Source organism: Candida theae (assembly GCF_024610275.1).
Source record: "Candida theae strain CBS 12239 chromosome Unknown scaffold8, whole genome shotgun sequence".
In the NCBI taxonomy this organism is placed as follows: Eukaryota; Fungi; Ascomycota; class Pichiomycetes; order Serinales; family Debaryomycetaceae; genus Lodderomyces; species Lodderomyces theae.
Genome location: NW_026261448.1, coordinates 251,033 through 276,187, shown reverse-complemented (window position 1 = coordinate 276,187; position 25,155 = coordinate 251,033). Strand labels below are relative to the sequence as shown.

At 41.3% G+C, this 25,155-nt stretch overlaps 17 protein-coding genes across 17 annotated transcripts; 6 read left to right on the top strand and 11 right to left on the bottom strand. All coding sequences in view use genetic code 12, as the record gives it.

Moving 5' to 3' along the window:
• Positions 1-13: 13 nt before the first annotated feature.
• Positions 14-472, top strand: HNT1 (adenosine 5'-monophosphoramidase; the record flags this gene model as incomplete). The annotated part of the gene is made up of 1 exon (XM_051753131.1): positions 14-472. The coding sequence occupies one exon, from the start codon at positions 14-16 to the stop codon at positions 470-472; it is 459 nt and encodes a 152-aa protein (XP_051607897.1).
• Positions 473-500: 28 nt separating this feature from the next.
• On the bottom strand, positions 501-1,142 carry SFT2 (Sft2p; the record flags this gene model as incomplete). Its single annotated transcript, XM_051753130.1, has 1 exon — positions 501-1,142. One exon carries the CDS (start codon positions 1,140-1,142, stop codon positions 501-503), a length of 642 nt encoding a protein of 213 aa, XP_051607896.1.
• A 230-nt stretch (positions 1,143-1,372) lies between these two features.
• Positions 1,373-2,866, top strand: KGF57_003685 (basic helix-loop-helix domain-containing protein; the record flags this gene model as incomplete). Its single annotated transcript, XM_051753129.1, has 1 exon — positions 1,373-2,866. One exon carries the CDS (start codon positions 1,373-1,375, stop codon positions 2,864-2,866), a length of 1,494 nt encoding a protein of 497 aa, XP_051607895.1.
• A 209-nt stretch (positions 2,867-3,075) lies between these two features.
• On the bottom strand, positions 3,076-3,528 carry COX5 (cytochrome c oxidase subunit Va; the record flags this gene model as incomplete). Its single annotated transcript, XM_051753128.1, has 1 exon — positions 3,076-3,528. The coding sequence occupies one exon, from the start codon at positions 3,526-3,528 to the stop codon at positions 3,076-3,078; it is 453 nt and encodes a 150-aa protein (XP_051607894.1).
• A 543-nt stretch (positions 3,529-4,071) lies between these two features.
• On the bottom strand, positions 4,072-5,130 carry KGF57_003683 (uncharacterized protein; the record flags this gene model as incomplete). The annotated part of the gene is made up of 1 exon (XM_051753127.1): positions 4,072-5,130. One exon carries the CDS (start codon positions 5,128-5,130, stop codon positions 4,072-4,074), a length of 1,059 nt encoding a protein of 352 aa, XP_051607893.1.
• Positions 5,131-5,889: 759 nt separating this feature from the next.
• SNL1 (Snl1p) lies at positions 5,890-6,507 on the top strand (the record flags this gene model as incomplete). Its single annotated transcript, XM_051753126.1, has 1 exon — positions 5,890-6,507. One exon carries the CDS (start codon positions 5,890-5,892, stop codon positions 6,505-6,507), a length of 618 nt encoding a protein of 205 aa, XP_051607892.1.
• Positions 6,508-6,540: 33 nt separating this feature from the next.
• LKH1 (bifunctional aminopeptidase/epoxide hydrolase) lies at positions 6,541-8,436 on the bottom strand (the record flags this gene model as incomplete). The annotated part of the gene is made up of 1 exon (XM_051753125.1): positions 6,541-8,436. One exon carries the CDS (start codon positions 8,434-8,436, stop codon positions 6,541-6,543), a length of 1,896 nt encoding a protein of 631 aa, XP_051607891.1.
• A 173-nt stretch (positions 8,437-8,609) lies between these two features.
• Positions 8,610-10,043, bottom strand: DJP1 (Djp1p; the record flags this gene model as incomplete). Its single annotated transcript, XM_051753124.1, has 1 exon — positions 8,610-10,043. The coding sequence occupies one exon, from the start codon at positions 10,041-10,043 to the stop codon at positions 8,610-8,612; it is 1,434 nt and encodes a 477-aa protein (XP_051607890.1).
• Positions 10,044-10,201: 158 nt separating this feature from the next.
• On the bottom strand, positions 10,202-11,167 carry KGF57_003679 (mitochondrial 37S ribosomal protein uS5m; the record flags this gene model as incomplete). Its single annotated transcript, XM_051753123.1, has 1 exon — positions 10,202-11,167. The coding sequence occupies one exon, from the start codon at positions 11,165-11,167 to the stop codon at positions 10,202-10,204; it is 966 nt and encodes a 321-aa protein (XP_051607889.1).
• Positions 11,168-11,396: 229 nt separating this feature from the next.
• KGF57_003678 (uncharacterized protein) lies at positions 11,397-12,845 on the top strand (the record flags this gene model as incomplete). The annotated part of the gene is made up of 1 exon (XM_051753122.1): positions 11,397-12,845. One exon carries the CDS (start codon positions 11,397-11,399, stop codon positions 12,843-12,845), a length of 1,449 nt encoding a protein of 482 aa, XP_051607888.1.
• Positions 12,846-13,055: 210 nt separating this feature from the next.
• PFY1 (profilin) lies at positions 13,056-13,436 on the bottom strand (the record flags this gene model as incomplete). The annotated part of the gene is made up of 1 exon (XM_051753120.1): positions 13,056-13,436. The coding sequence occupies one exon, from the start codon at positions 13,434-13,436 to the stop codon at positions 13,056-13,058; it is 381 nt and encodes a 126-aa protein (XP_051607887.1).
• A 405-nt stretch (positions 13,437-13,841) lies between these two features.
• Positions 13,842-15,563, bottom strand: UBA2 (E1 ubiquitin-activating protein; the record flags this gene model as incomplete). The annotated part of the gene is made up of 1 exon (XM_051753119.1): positions 13,842-15,563. One exon carries the CDS (start codon positions 15,561-15,563, stop codon positions 13,842-13,844), a length of 1,722 nt encoding a protein of 573 aa, XP_051607886.1.
• Positions 15,564-15,689: 126 nt separating this feature from the next.
• DPM1 (dolichyl-phosphate beta-D-mannosyltransferase) lies at positions 15,690-16,403 on the bottom strand (the record flags this gene model as incomplete). The annotated part of the gene is made up of 1 exon (XM_051753118.1): positions 15,690-16,403. One exon carries the CDS (start codon positions 16,401-16,403, stop codon positions 15,690-15,692), a length of 714 nt encoding a protein of 237 aa, XP_051607885.1.
• A 140-nt stretch (positions 16,404-16,543) lies between these two features.
• On the bottom strand, positions 16,544-19,163 carry NRP1 (Nrp1p; the record flags this gene model as incomplete). Its single annotated transcript, XM_051753117.1, has 3 exons — positions 16,544-17,060; positions 17,196-18,032; positions 18,292-19,163. 3 exons carry the CDS (start codon positions 19,161-19,163, stop codon positions 16,544-16,546), a joined length of 2,226 nt encoding a protein of 741 aa, XP_051607884.1.
• A 437-nt stretch (positions 19,164-19,600) lies between these two features.
• Positions 19,601-20,968, top strand: KGF57_003673 ([Histone H3]-lysine-36 demethylase; the record flags this gene model as incomplete). Its single annotated transcript, XM_051753116.1, has 1 exon — positions 19,601-20,968. One exon carries the CDS (start codon positions 19,601-19,603, stop codon positions 20,966-20,968), a length of 1,368 nt encoding a protein of 455 aa, XP_051607883.1.
• Positions 20,969-20,978: 10 nt separating this feature from the next.
• Positions 20,979-22,229, bottom strand: ARG1 (argininosuccinate synthase; the record flags this gene model as incomplete). The annotated part of the gene is made up of 1 exon (XM_051753115.1): positions 20,979-22,229. The coding sequence occupies one exon, from the start codon at positions 22,227-22,229 to the stop codon at positions 20,979-20,981; it is 1,251 nt and encodes a 416-aa protein (XP_051607882.1).
• Positions 22,230-23,075: 846 nt separating this feature from the next.
• KGF57_003671 (uncharacterized protein) lies at positions 23,076-24,641 on the top strand (the record flags this gene model as incomplete). The annotated part of the gene is made up of 1 exon (XM_051753114.1): positions 23,076-24,641. One exon carries the CDS (start codon positions 23,076-23,078, stop codon positions 24,639-24,641), a length of 1,566 nt encoding a protein of 521 aa, XP_051607881.1.
• Between the last annotated feature and the right edge of the window lie 514 nt (positions 24,642-25,155).

Below are 25,155 nucleotides of genomic sequence, written 5' to 3'. Positions count from 1 at the left end.
CCTTCGTCAACCAATGTCTTCAAACGCTTCTTGTATCTTTTGCAAAATCATTAAAGGTGAAATCCCATCCTTTAAATTGATTGAGACAGCCAAGACGTACTCATTCTTGGACATTCAACCAACTGCCAAAGGACATGTGTTGATTATTCCCAAACATCATGGAGCTAAACTCCACAATATTCCCGATGACTACTTGAGCGACCTTTTACCTGTTGTCAAAAGGTTGACCCGTGTTTTGAAATTGGATGAAAACAACACTCCAGAAGGTGAAGGATACAATGTCTTGCAAAACAATGGTCGGATTGCTCATCAAGTTGTTGATCATGTGCATTTCCACTTGATTCCTAAAAGGGATGATAAAACAGGGTTGGGTGTTGGCTGGCCCGCTGAGGAAACCAATTTCCCCAAATTGGAAGAATACTACAACGAATTGAAAAAGGAGTTGGAAAAGGAAGAGAGTGAAAAGTTGTAAAGTAGAAATTTCATGTAATCATTCCTATTTATAAAATTCCACCAATTAAACCACCAAGGTATCCGAATATATAACTTGTGAAAAATGTTAATGTAGAAGCACCAAATGGGAAATAGCTGACGGTGTAGTAAGCTACAGCTAAAATCTCAATAATACTGGTGAATATAGTTAACAAACTACTCTTGATCACCACGCTCGAGTACAATGTCAAAAGTATCGACGTGAAGAATATGGTTGTAAAGACTATTCGATCACGAGATAGCAAATGCCGTATATAGCTATGAGGTCCTTGCAAAACCCCAAATGAAACAAGAAACAACACAGACCCACCAGTCCAAAGCAAACCAAACTTCCGAGGTCTAAGGGCCAATACGGGGAACATGAAAAAGCATAAAACAAAACACAAGATTGATGCTGCAAGACAACAACCAAACCCAACTAGCCGTTCAAACCTTGATAGAGTAAACCACGATGGTTCCTGTGTGGGGTTACTGTTGGTGGCATCTTGAATGGATGTGGGCAATCTACTGTAGATATCGTTTGCGCCAGATTTAATGTAATCGGTCCATTCCAGTAGTACGGGTCGGTTGGTGGTGCCTGTTTGAGTAGATGATCGTACATTCCAGTTGCGAAACAGTTGTCTGAACACGTTCTCTGTATCGTTTGACATTATATTTGAAGATAGTGGGGGGGGGGGAGGGGAAACCTAAACTATGTTAGTGTTTAGACGGATTTCAAGGGGGAGAGAGAGAGAAAGAAAGAGAAAAGAGGAAAAAAGGAGAAGATGAAAACGAAAACAATTACAATCTTCTGCACGTTCACCTTTTGGCTTATCTCTGCACACTCTGAAGAGCACATTACATCGCCTACAACACCAGCTAGTATTTGCTGCAATTGGTCATGGAAGATTTTTTAAAGGATAGTCCCTCGGATATTTCCAAGCCCAGTGAGGAATTCAACAATTTTAACTATACAACCCAAGATACCGAGGATAATTCACAATCGCTCAACTTGAACTTGGACCCACTTGGCGAGAGTGGGGAACAGCAGGATTATTCTTTGGACTTGACCAACAACTACGATGAAAACTATAGAAATGACACCTCGAGAAACTATTTCAGTAGTGGAAGCAACATCAACTCAAACACCCCTGGCTCGGGTTTCAATTCAAATACACTATTATCAGGAAGTGACTATTTGAGTCCTATGGGGTTCACATATAATCAACAAGGTCTGCAGTCGCAGTCCCAAAGCACAGTAAACAACCAGTTTCAACCTGGCCACCAAAGAATGAATTCGGAACCGTTTTCAGGATCCAATCCAGGCTCTTTTACAAGTGAACCATTTTTAGATGATGTGGCATTTTCACAAGCAATTTTGGGTCCGCAATTGAATGTGCCACAACAAGGTACCGATAACTTATCACCTCAGCTGTTTTCGCCACAATTGCAAAGTGCACAGCCATTCGCCGCTAACTCCGCCAATTTGGATGAGTTGATATCACCAGGTAACAATTACGAAGAAAGTGCATTTCTCAATCCTCAGTACTTTTCTCCACCGGATCGACAGGGAAACCATTTCAATTCCTTGCGGTCAATAGCCGAAGATGCATTTGATAACAATTCAGGAGATATATTTAGCCCGGAGTTGTCAAGGCACGGCAGCATTAGTGGACCTTCTTATGGGCAGGGTGCAAATATTCCCCAGACAGACTCTTACTTATCACCTCAACTAAACGCCACATCTTATGTTTCACCAGACTTTAACGACGTGTCGTACTTGAACTCGCCACCGGTTAGCCACAATTACAACAATTATAGTAACAACAACAACAACAACAACAATAACAATAGTAGCAGTCACAATCGCTCGATGAGCTTGACTGTCCCTTCGCAAAACATGAGCTCTTCAATCCCCAATCACCCAATAAGACAGGATAATTGGAACTCATTGTCGCCGCCGGTGACGTCGCAATCGGCAGTGCTAAGCACATCGGTCCCCAGTGGGAAACCCGATGCTTCAGTCCCAACAAAACAGCTCTCGAAAGAAGAGAAATTGAAGAGACGCCGAGAGTTTCACAATGCAGTTGAGCGAAGAAGACGTGATTTGATCAAGGAGAGGATAAGAGAATTGGGAATTATTGTACCTCCGTCATTGTTGAATCCGCAATTGAGTGCCGTACTGGCCTTGCAACAAAAGAGTAACATCAACTCAAGTGATTTGAACGATTTGATCAGTTCCATCAAGGTTAAGGAAACAAAGCCCAACAAGTCCACCATTTTGGGCAAATCGGTTGAGTATATAAATCACTTGAATTATGTTTTGAAGCAACAAGAAATTGCACGGCGCCAATTGACTGATGAAATTCAACAGTTAGAGCAGAGTAATTTTTGAGGATCTTATAATTATATAGAGTTTACTACAATCATTGTGTTTTCTTTGTTTTGTTTTTTGTTTTTTTTTTTGCCTTTTCGAAAATTCGTTTATTGTGGATTGAAGACATAAATAAATCCCCTCCATGGGCCAAAAACACCACTTCAGTAGTATATGCTTTGTTTCTTTAGACGGTTTCTCTGTAAAATCGCCATAGGAAGTGAATGATTTTATTGGATTTGTGAGTAACCAGAGAATGGATTGGCATTCTTTGATTTCAAGTACTCGTCCGATTTCTCTTGCCATTCTCTGTTCAAAGATGCTGGGGCTGGTTTGGCCAACATTCTAATTCCTGCAAACAAGGCTACTGATCCCACAACACAGCCAGTAACAATCCAAAAGATTTGTGATTTTTCTCCTGGTGCATACAATGGTCTTCTTGGTCCCCATTCACCAAAGGAAATATAGTAGGCTGCCTTCTTTTCTGCAACTGACAATTCTTGCCATGGCAATTCCATTCTCGATTTCAATTCCTCTATAATGGTTTGTTGGTCTTGCTTTGGTAATGCGGTCCATCTGGTTTCCAACTTACCGATGTAAGCATTGGACAAGGTTCTTGGTGCTGACTTTGCAACTGTGCTGTTGAATCTGACGGCTTGTCTTTGTAACGATCTGGTGAACATTGTCCTGAATATGTTTTTGATGACGATGGGGGGGGTAAAGGTTTCAAGGGTAAGGTGATTATTTCAATGATGTTTTCCTTAATTTTTTTTTTTCTCTCTGTCTCTGTCTCTCTTTTGTTTTTGGTAAAAAAAAAAATTCTCACCTTATTTGATTGGATGAAAATTGGGATCAAGTAAAGCAGAGAGTATTTGAGAGTAACATGTAGAGCCCTTCGCTAATCACGATACTGTGTGGCAAATGTGACTACAGACAAGGTCTACTGTAAGATGTTTATGTAGACCCTCCGGTCTACATGGGAGATTAAGATGGGGGGGGTGTGGACAGAATGGAGTAGCTACTATCTAGCTCCACATTTCTCTCTCTCTCTCTCACCCTCAAAGCTTTCTCTTCTGCATCATAGGCAATGCCTACAAAAATCTATATGAACTCGAAAGCTATACCATGTTTAACCACTGCATAATGGCTGTTGCATGAAAGAAGGTCGTGTGCTACGGCAAAGAAAAATCATACCATAAATTGCATGCACAATTGCTTCTTTAATCTCATTTATACTCAATTGTTATCAACGACCTTCTCAACAGTGAATCGGCAATCTCCTTCACCTCAATTTCAAAATGAGAGTTCTTAATCGAATTGAGATAGGTCAAAAAGTCAACAACTGATCCTCCAACGCCAAAGTAGATATTTTTTGCCGCAATTAGAGCTTGTCCATGTGTGGTACCAGCATTCTCTAGTATGTTCTTTATGGACTCGGCAACCACAGGTAGCGTGTCAGGTGAGTAAATTGTTTCAGAACTTATGATGAAGTCAATTTTGTACTGTCCAACCAATTGGTTGAACTCGCGTCCCCAAGAACCCGATACTGGCACAATCTGGACATTGTATAACTGTAATTGCTTCTCAAACTCCTGTATCAACTCCTTGGTAATAAACACTTCGTTATTTTCAAATCGGCTGTTGACTTCGTCGGTTGTCAATCTGTGTAGCTCTTCCACTGCAAGTGTTGATGCCCAATTGATCATTATGTTGGGGATAGTGACTAACCTGAGCACTTCAAAGTTGAAATCGGATACAAGTAGGCTCATTGAACGATGATCTCTTTCTTCAAATTTTCTTTTTATGATGTAGCAGCTAGGTAAAGCTGTTCCGCAACCTAATTCTAATATCGACAGATTAAGCAAACCAGATTTTTCCGTAACGGCGTGTATTGCATCAACTACATCAAACGAGCATTCCCAACTCTTGAATCCTCCTTCGTAAACATTACTTTGGACGTCTGCATCGTTACGCTCAATTAACAATTCGCTGAGTTTGCTCAGCACATCTTTCTCCTCCATCATAATTTGATGTTTAACATCATAAAGCTCCCTTCGATAAACTATATGTCCGCCAGCTGTGATGTAATTGTCAAATGTGAGTCGTACACCTTCCAATGTTTGAAGTATGGAACTCAAGCAATGAATTCTTGGTTGATGTTCTGGAAGGACATTAAATGTCTCTAATGCACTTTCAATTTTGCCTTTCAGGGTAGGCTCTACTTTAGTGTCATGAATATCGACGTCATTGAGATCCTCATCCGTGAATCCAAATGCAAAAGACATTATTATGAAGAAATAAAGTGAGAGGACCCATCAATCAATACACCTCTCATCATGAACAAGAAAAAAAGAAAAAAAAAATAAAAATGGCTACGAAACTAATATACAGTGGATGGTAGCGTTTACTATGTGTGTTGACTCAGTTCTTTTCATGTGCCAGTCCAGTAACTGATTTTTTTGCTGCATATTCAATGAACGGTGCTATGTAACTGGTGTATCAAGATTATTTGCTTGTGTACAGGTTAGGTTATAGCAAATTCTTAAAAAAGAATGTATATTGCACTGAGTACGTCTTGCAAAGAAAGTTTCATTAAATTTGACATTTTCCGCTGAAGTTGATGCAAAAATATAAGCTTTGAGATTGAGCTACTCCTTTTATTCTAAACTTGTAAAGTGTTGAAAAAGAATGAAGGTGATCAATTACATATTCTGGTATTTCTTCTCCCACCTCTCTACATTTTCAGATGAACGCCTATCACAATGAGACATACTTACCAAACTACAAATAGCAATCCAAAAAGAGCATTGAAAAATCAACGGAAAAATTAAAATTAAAAAAAAAACACTGTTAAAAGCCAAACGCAAAAAAACAAAGATTAATTATCCACACACTTTTGAAAGAGAGAGAGAGAGAGAGAAAAACCTTTGAATTTTTCCATAATTACACAACTAGACAAACTTTTCTCGACAACTGCCATATTTGACAGGCTTATTTATTCATTTACCTTACCAACTTATTCTCGAGATCTTGTGTCAATTACTATGTCCCAATTGGAAAAGCACATACATACTGCTACGGCTGAGTTCCAGCACTACTTGGAGTTTGCAAAGCTGAAACTCACAACAAACTGGGATCAATTGGCCGACTTGTTCAAGCACCACACAAATGAATTGACTGTCGACAGTGTATTGAATGATTTCAAGAACTTCAACATCAACCCCGTCACAGTGTCATTGACCTTGATTTCAGTAACCACGTTGGTCCTCTTGGGGAAAGTGTTCAGTTCCGGTTCAAGTGAACACCGCCACCACCACCACCACGATTCCAGCGACAAGAAGCACAAGAAGAAGAGCGGAAAGAAAAAGTTGAGCAGAGCGCAAAGGGCCAACAAAGAGATTCAAGAGATCTTGGACTATGTCGAACTGGAATATGTACCAGAGATTGACAAGTACATTGAAAACTACCAAACTTTATCTAAGGATGAGCTTGAAACTAAATTCAAATTCTACGACGAAATGTTGTTGAAAGAATTGGTCAAGTTGGATGGAATTGACGTTACTGGAAACGACATTCTCAGAGAAAATAGAAAGAAGGTGATCAAGTTTATTCAAGACCATCAAAAGAGATTAGACAAGTTTAAGAAGGATATTGCTGTATGAATGCATAAATAAATAAATAAATAAATAGGCCGTTTAATTCAATCCTAAATCTTTTTCAATCATTGTTTTGCAAATTGGGTGGTAAAAAGCTTCATGCTTTTTAAATTGTGCAATGGCGTACTCACTGCTTACCCCATTTTTCAACAACAAATACCCTGGACGAGCATACTTCATTCGACCAGTATGACCTAACCAGGCTGCAAATGCATTCACAATCTCATCTTCGGCAGTGTAGTTTCCATTACTAATTAAAATGTCATTCCAAACAGAAAGAATTTCTCCATTTTGACTACTAGCATACCTGGGGTAAACCTGTGGCAACTTTCTAATCAAGTCTACAGGAACTTTCAAAGTTTTGAAATTTTCCAGTAGATACTCTAAAAATAACATGCTTTGTTCACCCAGAAACGATTCGGTATCGGCATCGCTAAATGGGATATTGGAGAAGTCGCCCTCGCCCTTTTTGATATACTCGACCCATTTGCCACCGTATTTGTAGACTTCGCTAGCCAAGGTGGTGTCCAACTTTGGTTCATCCGGGGCACCAGATGTGAACAACTGTTTGTCCCAATCAATACTATCCAAAATATCCTTTTTGCCAAGTGGTGTATAAAACTCGTACAAAGTGTCCACAAACTGGGCTGTATCCAACGATTGATATCTAAACTTTTTGAAATAGTGTTTGATAAAAGGATCAAACTGTTCAACACCACCCAATTTTGTTTCCAAGTGGTACAAAAAGAAAAATCCCTTTTCGTATGGAATTCTGGAAAACGAATCATCTGGGTCCTTACCCTCTAAATCAATGACCAATTTGGTAAACTGGGGATCAAACGTACTGCAAGTCTCGACTAGTGAATTCCATCCAGAGATCATATCCAATTGTCTCGCTTGTTCGCCGTATGCTTTTGCTTCATTGTCACTTTTGCCCCGTGCTTTTGCTTCCTTGGCAGCAATTGCTCCCAAGATTCTTCTCTCCAAGTACACAGTCCAGCCCTCATTCAACCAGAAATGCTCCCATGAACAATTTGTGACTAAATTTCCCGACCATGAATGGGCCAACTCGTGTGCCATTACTGTGGTTTGGGTACGGTCACCACAAATCAAGGTTGGGGTCAATTGAGTCATGTTTGGAATTTCCATCCCACCATAGGGGAAACTCGATGGCAAAACTAGCGAGTCAAACCTTTCCCATTCATAATCAAATACCAATGCCTCGGCAATCTGAATGTAGTTTTCCATATCTTTCTCAAACTCCCATTGACATTGCTTGATGTTTGTAGGTTCACTATAGACATCGGATCTTGGTCCGATTGGTGCCTTGCACAAATTACCAGAGGTAATGGATACCAAGTACGAAGGAATTGGTATTGGCTGATCAAATACATACACGTTAGCGACGTCGCTGCTTCTCGGTCTTCCTGACATGGTCACTTTTGCCGGGGATTTTCCAATGAATTTATAAGGTGATTTCACAGCTGGCGTGTCAAAGCATGGGAACAAACTACGCGCATGAATGGCTTGACATTGCGAAAATACATAGGGACCAGTATCCCCCTTGATAAATTGGATAGCTGTACATTTTTCAGTGGTTTCAAACGACACCTCCACTATGATGGCTGAGCTTTGTGGTACAGGAATCTTCAATGCTGAGCCCAACACTGGCTTGGCTGGATCTAATTGGAAATTAACGGGTTCTCCACCAACTTTGACTTGCTTTATTTCAAGCGCACTGGTATCAAGCACAAGCTTGTCGGTGTTGGTCTTGTTGGTCAAGTCGTATTGGACGTTCCCGGTAATGCGTTTCTCACCGAATAAAACATTCAACTCCAAAGTGGTGCTTCTGACTTTAAAGTCAGTGTAGTTAGACTGAGTTGATGGGTCTAGTTTGTGAAACTTGCTTCTAATTCTGTCTACGACGGTGCTCATAATTCTATACCCAATTGGAGAAAGTGCCACTCATAATTTTCCACGATGAAAAAAAAACAAAAAACAAAAAAAAACAAAAAAAAAAAGAAATGAAAATTTAGATGCAAAAATGCAAAGCAAAAGAAGTAAAATAAATATTGTTCCTACAATGCCGCTCTCTAACAATCCCTAAACTAAGCATCCTTCGGCCTCTTCTTCTTCTCCCTCTTCTTGCTGGCTTCCGCGACAAGCTCTTCAAACACTCGAGCCTCTTCATCTTCTTGCTCAGTTCTAGTAGCAGTACTAAACACTTCACCCATCAATCTCAAAGCTTTGGCTCTATTTACTCTTTCCTCAAGGGTTATCCCCTCATCTTCTAAAACAGCATCACATACAGCCCGTAAGGTGCCCTGTATTTCAAATTTGGAACCGTTCCAAGCAGCAGCGAGCACTTTGGCTAGTAAATATTTTTCCATTTCTGCCAATTCCTCTGGAGTGTGACTTGGTGGTTCAACCGGAGCCTCCTTTTTATCGGCACCAGCACCAGTACCAGCATCAGCATCAGCATCAGCACCAGCATCAGTGCTGCTTTGCTCCCCATTTGACTCCTTGTTTAATTCTGCCTTTGACCCTCCCTCTTTTTGTCTCTGCACCTCCTCCAACTCTTCCTCGAGTTTTTCCATCTCCTGCTCTGCTTTTTGTTTGGCCTCCTCTTCCTCCTTTTCCTTTTGCGCATGATATTCATTATCTAGTTGCATCTGAGCATACTCCTCCATTGTCCTTTGTGCATCTAGAGCGGCCGACACTGTTCGGAATGTGTCCTTAACTACTCCTCCTTTCTCCTTTATAGACAGCCACAATCCACCCCACCCAAAGAAAGTCTGGCTCTTTAAAAATATCTTGGCCTTGCTTTTATATACATGACCCATTGTGTGTAATATTTCCAATCCAAAGCTCTCCATTTTTAGAGCCTCGGCTTCGTAGTTCATCTTGGCCTTGAATGACTCAATCACGTCATCCTTCATATCAGTCTCTGTGAGTAACGACAACTTATCGGCAAGTTTCTTTGCAAGCTCAGCTCTGGTTTCGAGTTTCTTCACACGGCATTCTTCCTCAAACTTCTCCAACTCTTCCTTTTTGCGTTTCTCCTCATCTTCAGAACTATCATGCGCAGTATGGGACAACTTTTTTTGCTCAGAAGAAGAAGAAGAGGAAGAAGATTGCTCGATTTCTTCATCACCCGCTTTTGTATCCTCTCCTCCCTTTTTCTCCGTTTCAGACAATTCTGCAGTCTTTGAGAGCTCCAGTAGCAACGTCAACTCTCCAATCCAGTCCCTGAACGCTTCGCCACCGAAGATCATTGAAAAAAACTCAGCTGGATCTTCAAAACCCTCCAGCGGTATGGACTCCTGTATACCATATTTGTCATACTTGCGTCGCAACTGATCATCGCTCAAAACTTGGTACGCCTGCCCCACTTCCTGAAATTTGGCGGCAGCATCTGGATCATCGGGGTTTTTATCTGGATGTAATCTGATAGCTGCTTTTCTGTACGCTTTCTTAATTTCAAGCGACGTTGCCGTAGTTTCGATGCTTAAAAGATCGTAGTATGTCGTGTCGACCACCATGGTTTATGTGGAAATGATAGGATTTGTACAGTGTGTGAATGTGTTTGGATGTTTTTATCTATCAAAGAGAAAGCAAAAAAAAAAAAAAAAAAATAAAATTTTTTTTGTATGTGAGTTCTTTCTTTTACACGCGAGAAACTATTTACATAGGTTGGTTATTAATTTGAATAGTACACCTTTCTCAACTCCACCACCTTCTTACCTCTGTTCAATGCCAACTCCTCAATGGACTTTTGTTGTGTCAATGCTTTGAAAAACCCTTGAGCAACCAATACGGGGTTTCTTGACTTGTGCACTTTTCCTCTAAGATCTTTGATACCGGCAGCTTGGCAAATTTCGAAAATGTTTCTATTACACCTCAACCCAAACCCAATTGGAGCTGACTTGAATTTCAATTTAGTGGCATGGTATTTGAGTTCAAAAGAGCCTAGGATAGTTCTATTATCGTATCTCTTGATTGGGGTTAAGTTTTTAACTGCATTCCAGTGTGCTTTCGTGGCGGCAGTACGGATTCCGTCTCTTGATTTACCGATACCGATACCCAACATACCGTTTTTGTCACCGGCAACAGACATGACAAAGAAATTGGCAATGTTTCCCTTTGCAGTTTTCAAAGATACACGCTTCATCACCAATGGTCTGATGTACAAGTTTCGTATATATTTCTCATCTAGTCCTGTGAGTTGACTCAATTCTCTGGCAATCTGACTGGTATTCTTCACTGCTGTGCTTGATTGTGGAGAGTCATTTGGTGCTCTTGGGGCGTTACTAAAACGTATTCTCAAATCACCCCGATCTGGCGAAGGTACTTGAGGGATTTCCGGGTATGGTGTACGGCCTAGACCTTGGTTTGGATACAAAATAGGCTCCTTCCATTCTGGATCTGTTGTAGAATAGTCAAACGTCGACTTTGGCGCAACCTTTGATTTACCCTCACGGCCTTGTAATTGCAAGTTCAAGTAGTCTTTTGGATCCACTACTGACTCAGTAAGCTTGATGCTCTCCAACAACTCAGGGTTGTAGTAATGTTTGAGATAATCAAGATGTTTTTCAGCTTTGGTTACTCCAGACTGTTTGAGAAGCTGGGACGTGGTACCGAAGCACCTACTTAGGGATTTGAACATATGGCTCAACTTAGATTCCAAAGCTACTGGTGCTAAAAAAATTTTCAATAGTGACAGAGGAATTTTTATATTGAGTGTCGCATTTACAATGTCATGTTGTTGTTGTTGTTTTTTTTTTTTTTTCGAAATTCCCTGAACCCCGATTCTCGGATCAAGACAAGAAAGGTGCATATAAAGGTTGCAGGATTCTATGTTACCCTTTCTCCTTTAGGGCCACTCTTTGTCTACTATGGATGCAAAGCAGAAGAACTACACAGTAGCGAACTATGCTGCATTCAACTACGCTGGCTTTGCTTGCGTAGCCTTGATAGTATTTCTCACATCGACTCAACCATTCTATATAAAAGAAGTTATTGGAATTGAACCCAAACCGGGAAAGGACACCAAGATTGGTCGCATAGTTGGTGGATTAGGGTTCTTTGATGAAGTAGTTTCAATGTCGGCTGCTCCGTTGCTAGGTGCCCTCAACGATCGATTGTCTGCACAAGGGTATGCTGGAGCAAAGCTAATACAAAGTGTCAGTTTCATTATTATTGCATTGGCTTTGCTTGGGTATGCTTTAAACCATAACTTGGTTCCAATGATGTTCATTCTCAGAGGTGTGTTTGCATTGGGGGTGACAGGCTGTATGAGTATGGTGACGGTGATGTTGAACCAGCTTTCGATGTCGGATTTCAAATTTGCAAAATTGTGGAGGAAGCAGCGGTCGCAGGGGAGAAATCTTGGCAACGACACGGTAGCCCGTAGTAGAAATGGAAAGTTTGCTGCAGTGATGGGTATAGCAACAGGTCTAGGAGCAATCTTTTCTGTCTCCACCTTGGTCACGTTGCCGCTGAGGCTTGCAGAATGGTCTGACCTCAAGTCTGGTCTTGAGGGCTCCTACGTGGTGGTTCTGGTGTTTGCATTGATATCTTTTGCAATCCTTTTTGGGTTCCTATATAGGCCCCAAGAGAAAGCTGAGGACATACACCATCGTCGGCAATTTATCAAAGAGGGTATAGAATTTGCAAGGGATAGTAAAGAGGCACAAATTGCTTTTGTTGGCGCTTTCGTTGCTAGATCTACTACCGTTGCCACTACTTTGTACATCCCATTGGTGGTTTACAACTGGTACTACAACATTGGTGGATGCAAATCGAAGGACAATTGGGCTGGTAAATTGACTTGCTATGATGGTTACATTTTTTCTGCAATATTGACGGGAGTGGCACAAACAGTCGCTCTTGCGTCAGCTCCCATTTGGGGGTATCTAAGTGATTCAAACCGAGTAGGCAAGTTTCGCTCTTTGGCCATAGCGGGATTGTGTGGGGTTTTGGGAAACTTTGGGTTGAGCTTGAGTGCCACTATGGAAAATTACAGCCCAAAAACTGCTTGGTGCTTTGTAAGTGTAAGTATAATTGGATTGTCGCAAATTGGATTGATAATTTGCAGTATGAGCTTGTTGAGCGGGATTGAGAATGCCCAACAAGTAATGGGGTCATTGAGTGGTCTATACACTTTTGCTGGAGGTTTAGGGATTATGATTATTACCCTAGTTGGTGGGTTAGTGGCAGATGCGTGGATTGTGGCACCTTTTTTTATATTGGGACTGTTTAATGTTGTGTTGTTGGTGGTGTGCTCTAGATTTGACAAACCAAAAATTACCATAGAGGAAGAGGAGAGATTGGTGATGCCATAGATGACTTTACAAAATAAACGTTTGAATAGCGCGCTTTATTCCATCCCCACTCGTAGTTGAACTGCCTTGCTATACGATTCCCATGCAACTAGATATTGAAGTAGCTCCAGCTCCTAGCGAGATTCTACTGAACCTACTAACTCCTTACGAACAAAAAAAAAAAAAAACACACACACACACACAGTCAAACTAACTTATCTATTCAGCTACTTAGTAACCAACTCCAATTAAATAGTCAGCCAATTTCTCTACAATGGTAGTGGCTTCTCCTGGTTGAACTCCACTTGGGTAGTGTGCAAGCAATATGGCCTGCTTGGTTCTCACACAAATCAAGCCTTCTGCATCATGTTTACCATAAATGGATCTTTCGTCATTGCGCAACAAAAAGTACTTTTGTCCCTGAGCGTGTAAACCGTGGCTCTGCAAGTTGGAGGCATCATCGAATCCTCTAGCAATCTCAGAAATTTCGTTTGGTTGCAATTGGAACGATCCAGATTCAGCCCATAATGAATCACCCGCTTTCGAGTAGAGAGCAGCCTTGTCAATCTTTCCTGTAGATACCAAGTTGTCCGTATATGCGTTCCACGACATTGTTAGAATTACTTTGTAATGGCTTGCTGATGTGTAATACTGCGATCAATTGTTTGTTGAGCTGAAGTTAAAGTTAGTATGGGTTTATCGCAAACGCCGAGGGTATTTGTACTTACCAACTATTTATACTCAATTGACTTGTCAAATATATATGGAATGTAAGATGAAATCCACGATTCTTGAGCTAGGGTTATATAATATGGCAAATCAAATCGAGATTGAATTTAGAAAAGTAAAGAGAGAGAGAGAGAGAGAGAGACAGAGAAAAGAGGAAAAAAAAAAAAAAGTGTTCGTTGAAAAAGTTACATCACAGTTTTTTTCCTGCTGTCTGTTTTTGTGTGACACAAGTATCTATACTCAAATCCGTATAGATACATATATACAAGGGTTTTCTTCTCTAGCTCCTTATCCTATATGTTGCTTCTTTGTCACTGGCTCCACAATCTCCACATCAGAAGAGTCTCCATCTGCTGCACCTCCCTCCACCAATTCAATGTCATCACCATTTATTTTGTCATCATCATCACTGTCTTCCTTCACGGGCTTTGCTTGAAGATCAACACTTGGGAAGCGAGTTTCTTCACCAATAACCAAATACAAGACAAGATTTTGCAACCTATTTGCATCATCTTGTACAAGGATGACTTTTAGATCGGGAACTTGACTTAGCTTCACCAGGAGATAATCATCAAAATCGACGTCATAGATCAATTTCGATTCGCCCACTTGGATCGAAATATCCTCATTGTATAGAGGAGTCAACTTGTCAACTAGCCATTGTAACGTCAATGATTCAAAATCATGTTTGCTCACATACAATAACTCACGTCGTGCAGAACAGCTGGAACAATGGGGATTGGGCGGTGGAATTGGCGCACTCACAATTGCATTTTTGGGTGCTACTGACGTGTTAAGGATATGCAATGACGCATTGTTTTGAAAGTATCGGGTACCAATTGCACTGGCAAAACCAGATATGAACGCGTTTGTGGTTGCAATGGCGGGTATGATATTTCCAGCAATCTCCTTGATATCAAATCTGGACTTGGCCTCAATATGAAACACATGCGATCGCAAGTTGGAAGCAGCAGCAACAAAAGTCATGGTATCATCATCATCCTTGTCAAAAGAGATAAACTCTTCCTTTTGTAAGCGGCGTTGAATATTAGCGCTTGAGAAGTACAATGCACGTAAATTTTCATCAACTGACCAAACTTTTGTATCCAGAAGCTCAAAGGCTCCTGCAGTCTCTAGCCTCTGTAAAGCTTCCAAATCCCACTCTAGAGGCGTTGGTGGTCTCCGTGTTTGCCACAATGTCTCAATACTCAATAACCTCTCGATATCCACTTTGTAGATCTTGTTCACCAACTCTACAAAAAATTTGTCACTGTGCTTGATTTTCGCCCGTAATTCAGCCAATTCATTGGCTTCCTGTGCCAAGTTTTCAATCTCAGCATCGTTGTCAGTTTCCTTGGCAATAGCGTCGGCATCGGTAAAACTGCTACTCTCCTGCTCATCAAACAACTGGTAGAATAAAAATTCCTTTGCCCAAGTGATGCAATGCACAGGCAATGATGGAGTAGATCGAATTGTGCACACTGGATACGTCTTGGGAGGAACATGGGTCTGACAATCAAAGCACGCGCTGTTGTAAGGCAAGATAGGACTTACGTGCCCATTGTAGCCCTCTGTGCCACTCTCCATAAACGGAGTCTTTAACAATAAGCACATTGAATTGACGTAGCTCCTCGCTTCAATGTTGTCTAACGCGTTGTATATGTAGTCGAATTGTTGCCACCACTCCAATGGGAACTGCTTGGTATCCATGATATTGCCGTGTAATGGCACAAGCCTTGCGCCTAGATAGTTGAACGCTTCCACTGCTTTGGCAACTGTCAATGATTTCGACTTGTCAATATCAGTTTTGCGAAACAAGAATTGACGATTCAAATTGGACAAAGTGATGGTGTCCAAATCAACAATGTGGATCTCGCCATACCCACACAAAACAAGATCTTTCAATAACTCACATCCCAATCCTCCTGCGCCAACCATCAACACTCGAGATGATTGGACTCGGTTCAAACATTCTTCTCCAAGCACTCTTTTCAAGTACGCGTTCTTCATAAGGGGCAGAATAAAAAAAAGGAAAAGAGCAGATACAATGTATGGAATGTAAATGTGCACTTACAGTTTACAATTTTATTTTTTGCTATTGATTCACACACACACTCTCTCTCTCTCACACACTCTCTACACACTTGTGAACAAAGACCAGACACCCTTTGCGTATTGCACAATTTCATCACCACCAAGCTTACTCTCACCGTACAACCTGTCAACAAAGCTGATTGGGACCTCTCCAACGGTGAAACCCAAACTTCTAGCTCTCACCATCATTTCCATTTGGAAAACATACCCTTTAGATTGAGTAACATCAATAATCTTTTTCAAAACAGGTGTCTTGTATAACCTGAAACTACCAGTCAAATCGCTCACATTTGGTCTTAGCACCACAGTAGCAAGGAAATTGGCACCTCTAGAAATCAATTTTCTCTTAAAGTCCCAGCCGTAAACACCACCATCTCCCGCGTACCTGGTCCCGGTAACAATATCATAATCTTCAGTTTTCTGTTTGGCAATGAATTGAGGAATGGCTTCGGGATGGTGACTAAAATCAGCATCCATGATGATGACAAAGTTTCCAGTGACGTATTGCAATCCATGCACGTACGCAGTTCCCAACCCCAATTTACCAGCCCTGGGGCGTAATTGAATGTGATCAGGGCCGTAAATGTCAATCAATTTTTTGGCAATCTCTTGAGTACCATCTGGAGAATTGTCATCCACAATCACCACTTCCCAATCCAATTTGTTTTCTGTGAATGTTTTATTCAACAAATAGACAAGGATTGGCAAGTTTCTTCTTTCGTTGTAAGTGGGTAATATGACAGAGTACTTGTTCATTGTTGAAGAATTGGTGGTTGTAATTACGTGTTTCTTGCACTGTGTCTCTTTTTTTGGTTATTTTTTTTTGGTTTTTTTTTTTTTTACTATTGTCGCCAAATCTCTATCGCGTGTATTGATTTATTTGTTTGTCTATTTATTTACTGGAACTGCTGCATTACAAAATTGTTATTCAAATTTAATGGCTGACCACTAGCGGTAGCAGCTGCTATCGCTGCCGCAGTCGTGTTAACATTGTGTATGGGTCCCTGAGTGTAGACTGGTTTTGATGAGCCGCATTTCAAACAGCACAAGTTTTTAGCAAAATTGTGGTATTGACACATGCCGCACTTCCAATCGCCTGCTCTAAATGGAACATTGTTGAAGTGCCTGTTGGTGTTGCTACCATGATTGTGTGCGTCTCTGTTTCCGTAGCTTGCACCGTTTACACTATTACCGGTTCCGTTCTCACTAGCCCCAGTATAGCTGGCTCCATTGACTCCATCTCCGTTGTTATTACTTGCAACGGGCCTGACCCCGTGGCCATTCACATACCCTTCCACAGTATCACTGCTCCTGTGGTTAACATTGACTCCGTTTACCTGGATTTCCTCCAGATCACTCTTTTTGTAAATAGACTCTTGTATCGCTACAGCACTGGAAGCTGGAAAAGAGCACCTAAAACAATGCGTTCTTCTTTGAAAGTTGGAGAATCCACAAGATGGACATGTCCAATCGCCAGGTCTCGGTCTATTTTTTGAAGGGGGAAAGGGGGTCAACACATCTGACGCCTTGTCAAGCACCAACGTAGACGACGGCTGTACCTCTATTACAGAATCGCCTAGCGCCTTTCCATTCATGGCTAGCAGCTCAGCCGCCTCTTCGTGCGTACCAAAAACTGCAAATCCAGATATAGCCTTGCTTGTTGTGTCGTTGCCTCTCAACGTCCAATACGCCACCGGACGACGACCAAATTGCGTAAACCAACATTCCAACTCCGACTGCGTCGTCTCACTGGGTAAATTGGATAGAAAAAGCACCTTTGATTGTTCAGAAACAAATGTTTTGGCGTCTTTTCCAAAATCGTATGGTGTAGAAAATACTGTAGGATGGTCCTCCAACGGGAGTGACTTTTTCATCAACTGCATAGTCAATTTGGTGTAGACTTGTGGTGGTTGCTCTGAAGGCTCAACCTCCAACGCCGTCATCATGTTTGAAAGTGACGATGCTGGGTATGATATAGCCTCCGGGTGACTCACGAGCCATTTGGAATACTCAGTGGGCAAGTCAAACAAACGCAGATGTTGCAAGTAAGGTGGTAGAACTACGCCCTTGTCTCGTGCCTCTCGTGGAAGTTGAACTCTCAATTTCGCCATGTCAAATGTAACAAAAATGAAATCTTTTCCCTTTGAAATTATGCTTTCTTGTACATATTGGTCTAGCTTCACAATGGCATCTTTGAATGATCCTGCATTACGAACATGCTCCCAAGTGAGTTTGTATTTCTGTTGGCAATATGGAGTAATTGGGGTATTCAGTGGACGCACCAATACGGTTTCCTCGTGGACGATATCCAAAGTCGAAATATCCAAGACTGACCAAGATAGCGAAATCAACTCGGTAGAGTCCCTAGTGACATAAGTGTTGGAGCTGTCGCATGTCGTACTCGTATCGATGACAATGTAGAAGTCACTCATAGCTGATTGGTGTGTAGGCTAAAGAGGTCCTACAAGACTTTGATGTTTTTTTTTTTATTTTTTTTTTCACTCCACTTCAGTCGGTTCAGTTCACACTGAGTGGGACGAGGCAACGCGTCTAAGTACAAGTCTTTCTTCCAATCTACACATCGATTAGAAGCAAGTACATCACGCCCTTTGCATTCGTTTATTGACCCACTGTCTTTACATACACATCTGTTCCCCACCGAGGGTAAGTTTGTACCGTCAACAGACCTTTTGTGGATTCTTTGTCGTTGACCGTGTCATTGAAAGCTTCTATATACTGTTTTGCCATGGGCAAACCAAACCCCATACCCGCCACCGAGTGGCCTCCACCAAGATGCTCTGGCGGAACATTCAAAGTCTTGAAACTTTCCCCTTCATTGCTCTCGTAGGTGGTGAATGAGTAATCAAAAACGTGCTTCAATGTCTTTGGGGGAATGCCTTTGCCCCTGTCTCTTATTCGAATTTCCATAAATCGAGGAGACTGCGTTGACGCTGAGATCGTGACTGTAACTGGATCGGAAACTTTGTTTTCAATGTGAGCTCTGAATGAATTTTTGAAAACTTCCATGAATATGTAGTCGAGATGATACTCAATATAAGGAAAATCTAGTACATCCTCTCGGGGAATTGGGTCTGCTTGACTCCAGTAATTACCAAAATTGGTTTCAATTTTCACCTGCACCGACTGGTCATACTTCATCATAGTAATATCATTAACCACCTCGGCATTCTTTTTAATCACATCCGGTAGGTGGAGTAGTTTTACAACCCCATTGTACTTCCCACCTTTGACATAGTCGCCTTCAAGGGATCTCGATAGTGCAATATGTTGATGTGCAATCAAACGCATGAGTATCCTCTCTTTCAAATGGAGATCCATAAACTGAGTAATTTGTTTCAAACTCAAGAGATTACTAACCTCACCAAACCCTTTTGACAAACTGGGCAATGTGTCAGCATGCACGTCAATGAAATCATTTAGTACAGTATTTGCAAATTCGGTGTTTTCCTCAACGGTGTGGGGCATGTACAAGCTAGCTTTCAACAAAGCACTCATCAGTTGGAGGTATGAGTCATAGCTCTCCAGTATGGATGGATTGAGCACCACTAGGTAAGGGAGACTTCTAAACTCACGCAACCTCTTTGCATTGTAAGTGAGAAGATACTCAATTGTCTCGCGAGCATTCTGTAGGATGAAAGTGGGCGAAAGCTTTTCCGATTGTTTGTACAAGTGGCTCAACAGAAGCTGGGGTAGAGGTCTCTTTGAGTAGTGGAATATAGGTTGCTCCAACATCGTGCGGATTTTGTATTCGTCAAGGAACTTCTGCTGCTGCTGGCCCGACAGGAGGTATCTACGGACGCATCTTAGTATCATGATCTGCTCTGTGTATATATCTCACTGGGTACGATTTCTTATTCATTTCTAATTCATTTCTAATTCATTTCTAGTTCTGATTTTCCGCGAATTCTTTTTCATCACACCACCAGAAAACAATGCTAGACGACTGTCCAATATGCTCGGGAAGAGGGAACCATGCGATGTGGATCCAATGCTCAGGATGCCATCAATGGTTTCATTCGAAATGTTTGCAACTTGCCGATCACGACTTGAGTGAGATTGTTTCATACCACTGCAATAAATGCACACCCAAGTATGGACCTTCAGAGTACAAGCGAAAGTCCAAAAGAGCAAGGATTACAATCGATTACGTAGCTTTGAACGAAGGTGACGCTTTTGCATTAGACAAAGGGTCTCATTTCCACCTTCCCAAGTTCTTGCAATTCACTGGGGAAGAGGGTATTTGCATCCAAGAAAACTTGATAAATGTTACAAAGCCGACTCTTGTTCCCCGTGTCAACTGTGAACTAGTAGGAATGAAACTACCACGCCCGAGAAAAGAAATCACTATGGAGTATATAGCCGACTGCTGTGGACAAGATCGACCGGTTGAAGTGATGGATGTGATATCTCAACAAGGAATTTCGCCGGGATGGAGGCTACACCAATGGCGAGATTATTTCAATACTGAGGAACAACATCGTGACAGACTACGTAATGTAATATCCTTGGAGATATCTGATGCTCCTGAACTAGGGACTGAGTTCCATCGACCCCAATTGGTTCGCGAGATGGATTTGGTTGACAAGGTGTGGAACGATGAAGACCAAGAGCGGAGCAAAGTTACAAAATACTGCCTAATGTCGGTGAAGGACTCATTTACCGATTTTCACATTGATTTCGGAGGCACTTCAGTGTACTACACCGTGATCAAAGGAAGCAAGTCTTTTCTCATGTTCCCACCGACTGAGGACAATCTTGATATATACACCTCGTGGTGCTTGCAACCGGACCAGAATTTCCTTTGGTATCCTGAACACTTTATATTGAGAAACAAAAAAAAGATTTATCCAAATGGTGGACTCAAGGTAACTTTACAACCAGGAGACTTGTTTATGATTCCCAGTGGCTGGATCCACTGTGTTCATACCCCGCAGGATTCAATTGTGATTGGCGGTAATTACTTGACCTTGCGAGATATGCTGATGCAGTTGAAAATATACGATATTGAACGAGTAACCAAAGTTCCTACAAAATTCAGGTTCCCAATGTTCAATAAAGTCATTTGGCTCAGTGCAATTTATTATGCCAATCATCGCGACGAGTTTATCAAAGATATTGGGAAAGGGGAAGAAGAAGAAGAAGAAGAAGAAGATGGATCGGGGATACTTGATGCCATGATAGGACATCTTGAGCGTCATCTTGAATTAAGCAAGACAAACCTTGTGGCAAGGAAAAGCATACCAAAACTGATCAATCCTCGAGAATTTCTACAGGTATTGAAATTATGGAGAGACGATTAAATAGACTAAATTAAAGTTGTAACTTACTTCCTTTTTCTCTGGCAGCTTCACCGTATTTCTTAATTCTGATGGCTTGTACAGCAATGAAACCAGAAGTGTCTTCTGGTGAAAAGCCAGTCAACTCATCCATGGAAGACTCTGTTTCATCATACAATTTCTCTGTGTCCGAGTATCTACCCAAGATCGTCAACGATCCTTTGTAACAAGCGGCTCTAACAACACCATTGACGGTGTTTTGAGATGGTTGAATCATGGATCTAACGTACTCACCTTCAGGGGTGAAGTACATACCATTGTACAAAATCTTGGCCCAAGTTGGCGTTACAAATTGATCTCTGATGGCTCTAACTTCACGATCCATGGTCAATCCTTCCAAATCAATATGGGTTGATCTCAAAATAGTCAAACCGGGAGTTTCGTAACATCCTCTTGACTTGATACCAATGAACCTGTTTTCAACAATATCGATTCTTCCAACACCGTTCCTTCTGGCCAATGCATTGGCCTCAGTGAACAATTCCACAGGATCGCTGAAGCTCTTCTTTTGTTCATCCAAGATCAACTTGACTGGCAAACCCTTTTCAAAAACAACTGAAAAAGTTTCTGGCTTGTCAGGAGCATCTGTTGGGTCGACAGTCAATTTCCACATATCCTTTGGTGGGGTGGTGTTGGGATCCTCCAAGATACCGGCCTCAAAGGAAATATGAGCCAAGTTTTCGTCAGTGGACCATGGTTTTGCCTTTGTTTGTGCGACTGGAATATCCTTAGCAGCAGCGTAGTCCAACAAGTCCTTCCTTCCTGCAAATCTATTGAAGAATTCAGGGTCCCTCCATGGAGCAATCACAACAACATCAGGCTTCAAAGCGTAGAAACTCAACTCAAACCTGACTTGATCGTTTCCCTTACCTGTGCATCCATGACTAACGGCAAAACATCCATTTTCTTCAGCAACTTTGATCTGAGCTTGGGCAATAACTGGTCTAGCTAACGAAGTTCCCAACAAGTACACGTTTTCATATACCGCGTTGGCTTGGATTGCTGGATAGCACACTTTTTCCACAAACTCTTTACGCACATCGACAACAACAAATTTTGTTGCACCAATGGCCAAAGCCTTTTTTTCAGCAGCTTCAAAGTCTTCTTCTTGACCAATGTTGGCCAAGAATGCAATTACCTCGTATCCTTGTTCTAATAACCAGGCCAAAATGACAGAGGTGTCCAAGCCCCCTGAGTATGCCAAACAAACTTTTCCTTTAGACATTATGGTAGTGAAGAAAGAAATAATGAAAAAAAGATGGGAAAAAAAGTGGAAAAAATTTTTTTTTTTTCTCCTTCTGTTTAACAAGATATTGAGATCGACATCAATTAAGCGCGCTTAAAACAGAGTTGGAGTTACCGAATTAGTCATTAGATGGGAATCACAGGGCGCTACCATAAAGATGATGGGAGGGGGGGTGTGTGGAGGTGATCAAGGGAGAGTCCTGTCCTTTGTGCCGGCACTTGGGGGCTCAATGCTATAAAGAATAGTTGCTTGGAAGAAGATGCAACTAGTTAGCCATCATAAAACTATTTAACCTTTTTTTGACTTTTTATGAAAATTTGCAACAAATTCCTGGTTAAAACAACTAATTATTGAAAAAGTGTAACAACGGGACCAGCTACAGGTTGTAAGAATGATCGGCCAGTAAATAAAGAGCTAAACAGAGCATTAAGAAGATTCACCCTCAACTACACATAACTTTCATACTCGGCCCAGGAAAGTGAACTTTTGCATATGCTGATGTTGGAAGTGAATTGAAATTAGAGTATCTGACCTCCATCAACAACACTACAACTACAGTACTTACCACAGTACTTACCACAGTACTTTGAAAGGGGGTATTTCCCTACCGGTTGTTTCCTCTTCATTAACCTACTACCTCAGAGTAATTCATTCAGTTTATGTTTGTGGGCACATAAGCTATCCCAACTAGGTAGCTTCTCTCTCATAAAAAAAAAAAAAAACAACAAAAAACAAAAAGAATGCTGATTCAGAGTCATTCGCACCATAGACAATGTCAATTACTCACGATTTGACTTACCTCTCCCACCAGTTCTATCCTCAATAATGCTAGAAATCACCTCACAAAGCTCTTCACCTATCCATAAGCCCTCGAAACTAGGCGTTACTCATTCAATTAGGCAAAAGTTAAACTTTCTTGATGAAAGACTATGGAAACGGTTCAGCGCTCGGAGACTAGAGTTGATCGATACAATGGATCTAAGTTCTCGAAAAGCAAGTGAACAGGAGTCAGAGATTAGAAAAGTTGCCGAAACGCTACGAATAGAGTTCCAGTACGATGAGTCATACATTGACGATTTTGACAAGTTGGTTAGAGCTGCTATACAATCGGTGCGAAGGAACAGGAAACGTCATCTTAAACGAGAGAGAGAAGACAATGACCAAGTCAAGAAGCAAAAGAGGGAGAGCATCTCGAATGATGGAAGTGATGGGTTTTTATCGGAAATTGTGCAGCATGAGGACGAGGTTTACGATGTCAACTACAACAGGACCAAAAAAATTTCTTCCCATGATCATGCGGTTGACATGATTGAGCATATGGCAAAGCCTAGATTACCACCTTTGACTAGTTTACCTTTGCAAGAGGTGCTGCCGCTGGCGGAGGTTGCCAGGAAAACGATATTGAACAAGATTGAAAGATCCAGGACTTGCAATGAAAGTACAAACGATCTCAGGTCAAGTAATTTGCAGTTTCTTGGAAAGTCAGTTATGACGAGTTGCATTGGGTATATATGTGAAAGGTCATTTACTAATGTGAATCAGCAGTCATTGGAGTACTTGAGGAACAAGTTATGCCACGACACATATCTTGCCAAGTTTTTTCGAGAGCTAGATCCACTGACAACGACAACCATAAATGACGAAGTTGCCGTGATTTCGTTGTATACTTTGCTAGGGGGGTTAGTTAAAGACTTTGGTTTTGATGAGATCATGGGTCCAATGGGCGAAGTTCTCTACGTATCAATTGTGAAGGAGTACCCACTAATCAGCCGAAATTCAATACCTTTCAAACCGCTACAAGAGGACACGTTCTCGTTGAATAAGCTAGCGGAGGTGGCCTCGAGTATGCAAAGTGAGATAGCTCTGATGAATGAATGCGAGAAACTGAGAACACAGACGCCAGATTACATTAGAGAGAACTCACCAATGATGGATAGACGAGCCAGTGCTGGACCCAAGAAACGCATAATTTTGAAATTCTTGAATCAAGCGTTGGAATTCTTTTACCCATCGGGGTTATCTGCAACACCTCGGTTCTACGAGTTGTTGGAGAATGCCAAAAGCGCATTCAATATCTCCAATTCCATATTGGAGTTTCGCTATGAGAATAAAGTAATACAAACTGATCAAGAATTGGAGAAAGTGTTTAGAAATACTCAACCTGTGATTGAGCTTGAAGTATTGACACAAAATACGATACCCATTCAGCAATTTGCAGCCTTGCATAATGCACAACAAGCCCCATATACACCTATTGGAGCCGGTATCCAGCCAAAAATTTTATTGCCACCACCTTTACATACTTCTTCAAGTGAAGCATACCATACCAAGCCAGACGAGTCTTACTCTAGACCACAACCAATGTTGCCCAAGTTCCAGCCACTCTTATGAGAAACTGAATAGACTAAATTAGATAAATAAACGATGTAGTGGTGGTGATAACTTTTCACTCATGAGGACTTTGCTACTGTTGAATCTGATTTCAATTTATCTTTATCATCCAGACGACTGCTTCCTTTAATTGTGCTTATATCTCCTACAGGGGGTGGACTGACAATCTTTTCTCCTCGGAAACTACACCGAAATGTACACTCACTTGTTAAGGCCCACTTGAGATAATGTTCAAGTACTGGCAAGTTAGTTAGCCACAGTGAGAACCAACAGTTTTGGAGATAAAGTCCAGAGTGTAAACTGCAAGCCAAACTTTTCTCTGACGTCAACGATTGTGCATGTGTGTGTATATATATATACGTACATATCTGTATACACACACACACGTCCAACTTTAATCTCAACAATTTGTAACAAGCACAAAGTGTTGTGTTTTTTTTTTTATTTTTTTTTGTTTCAACTGCTCGGACTTCACTGAATTTACTACTAAGCTTTACTTGTGTAGTAAAAGATA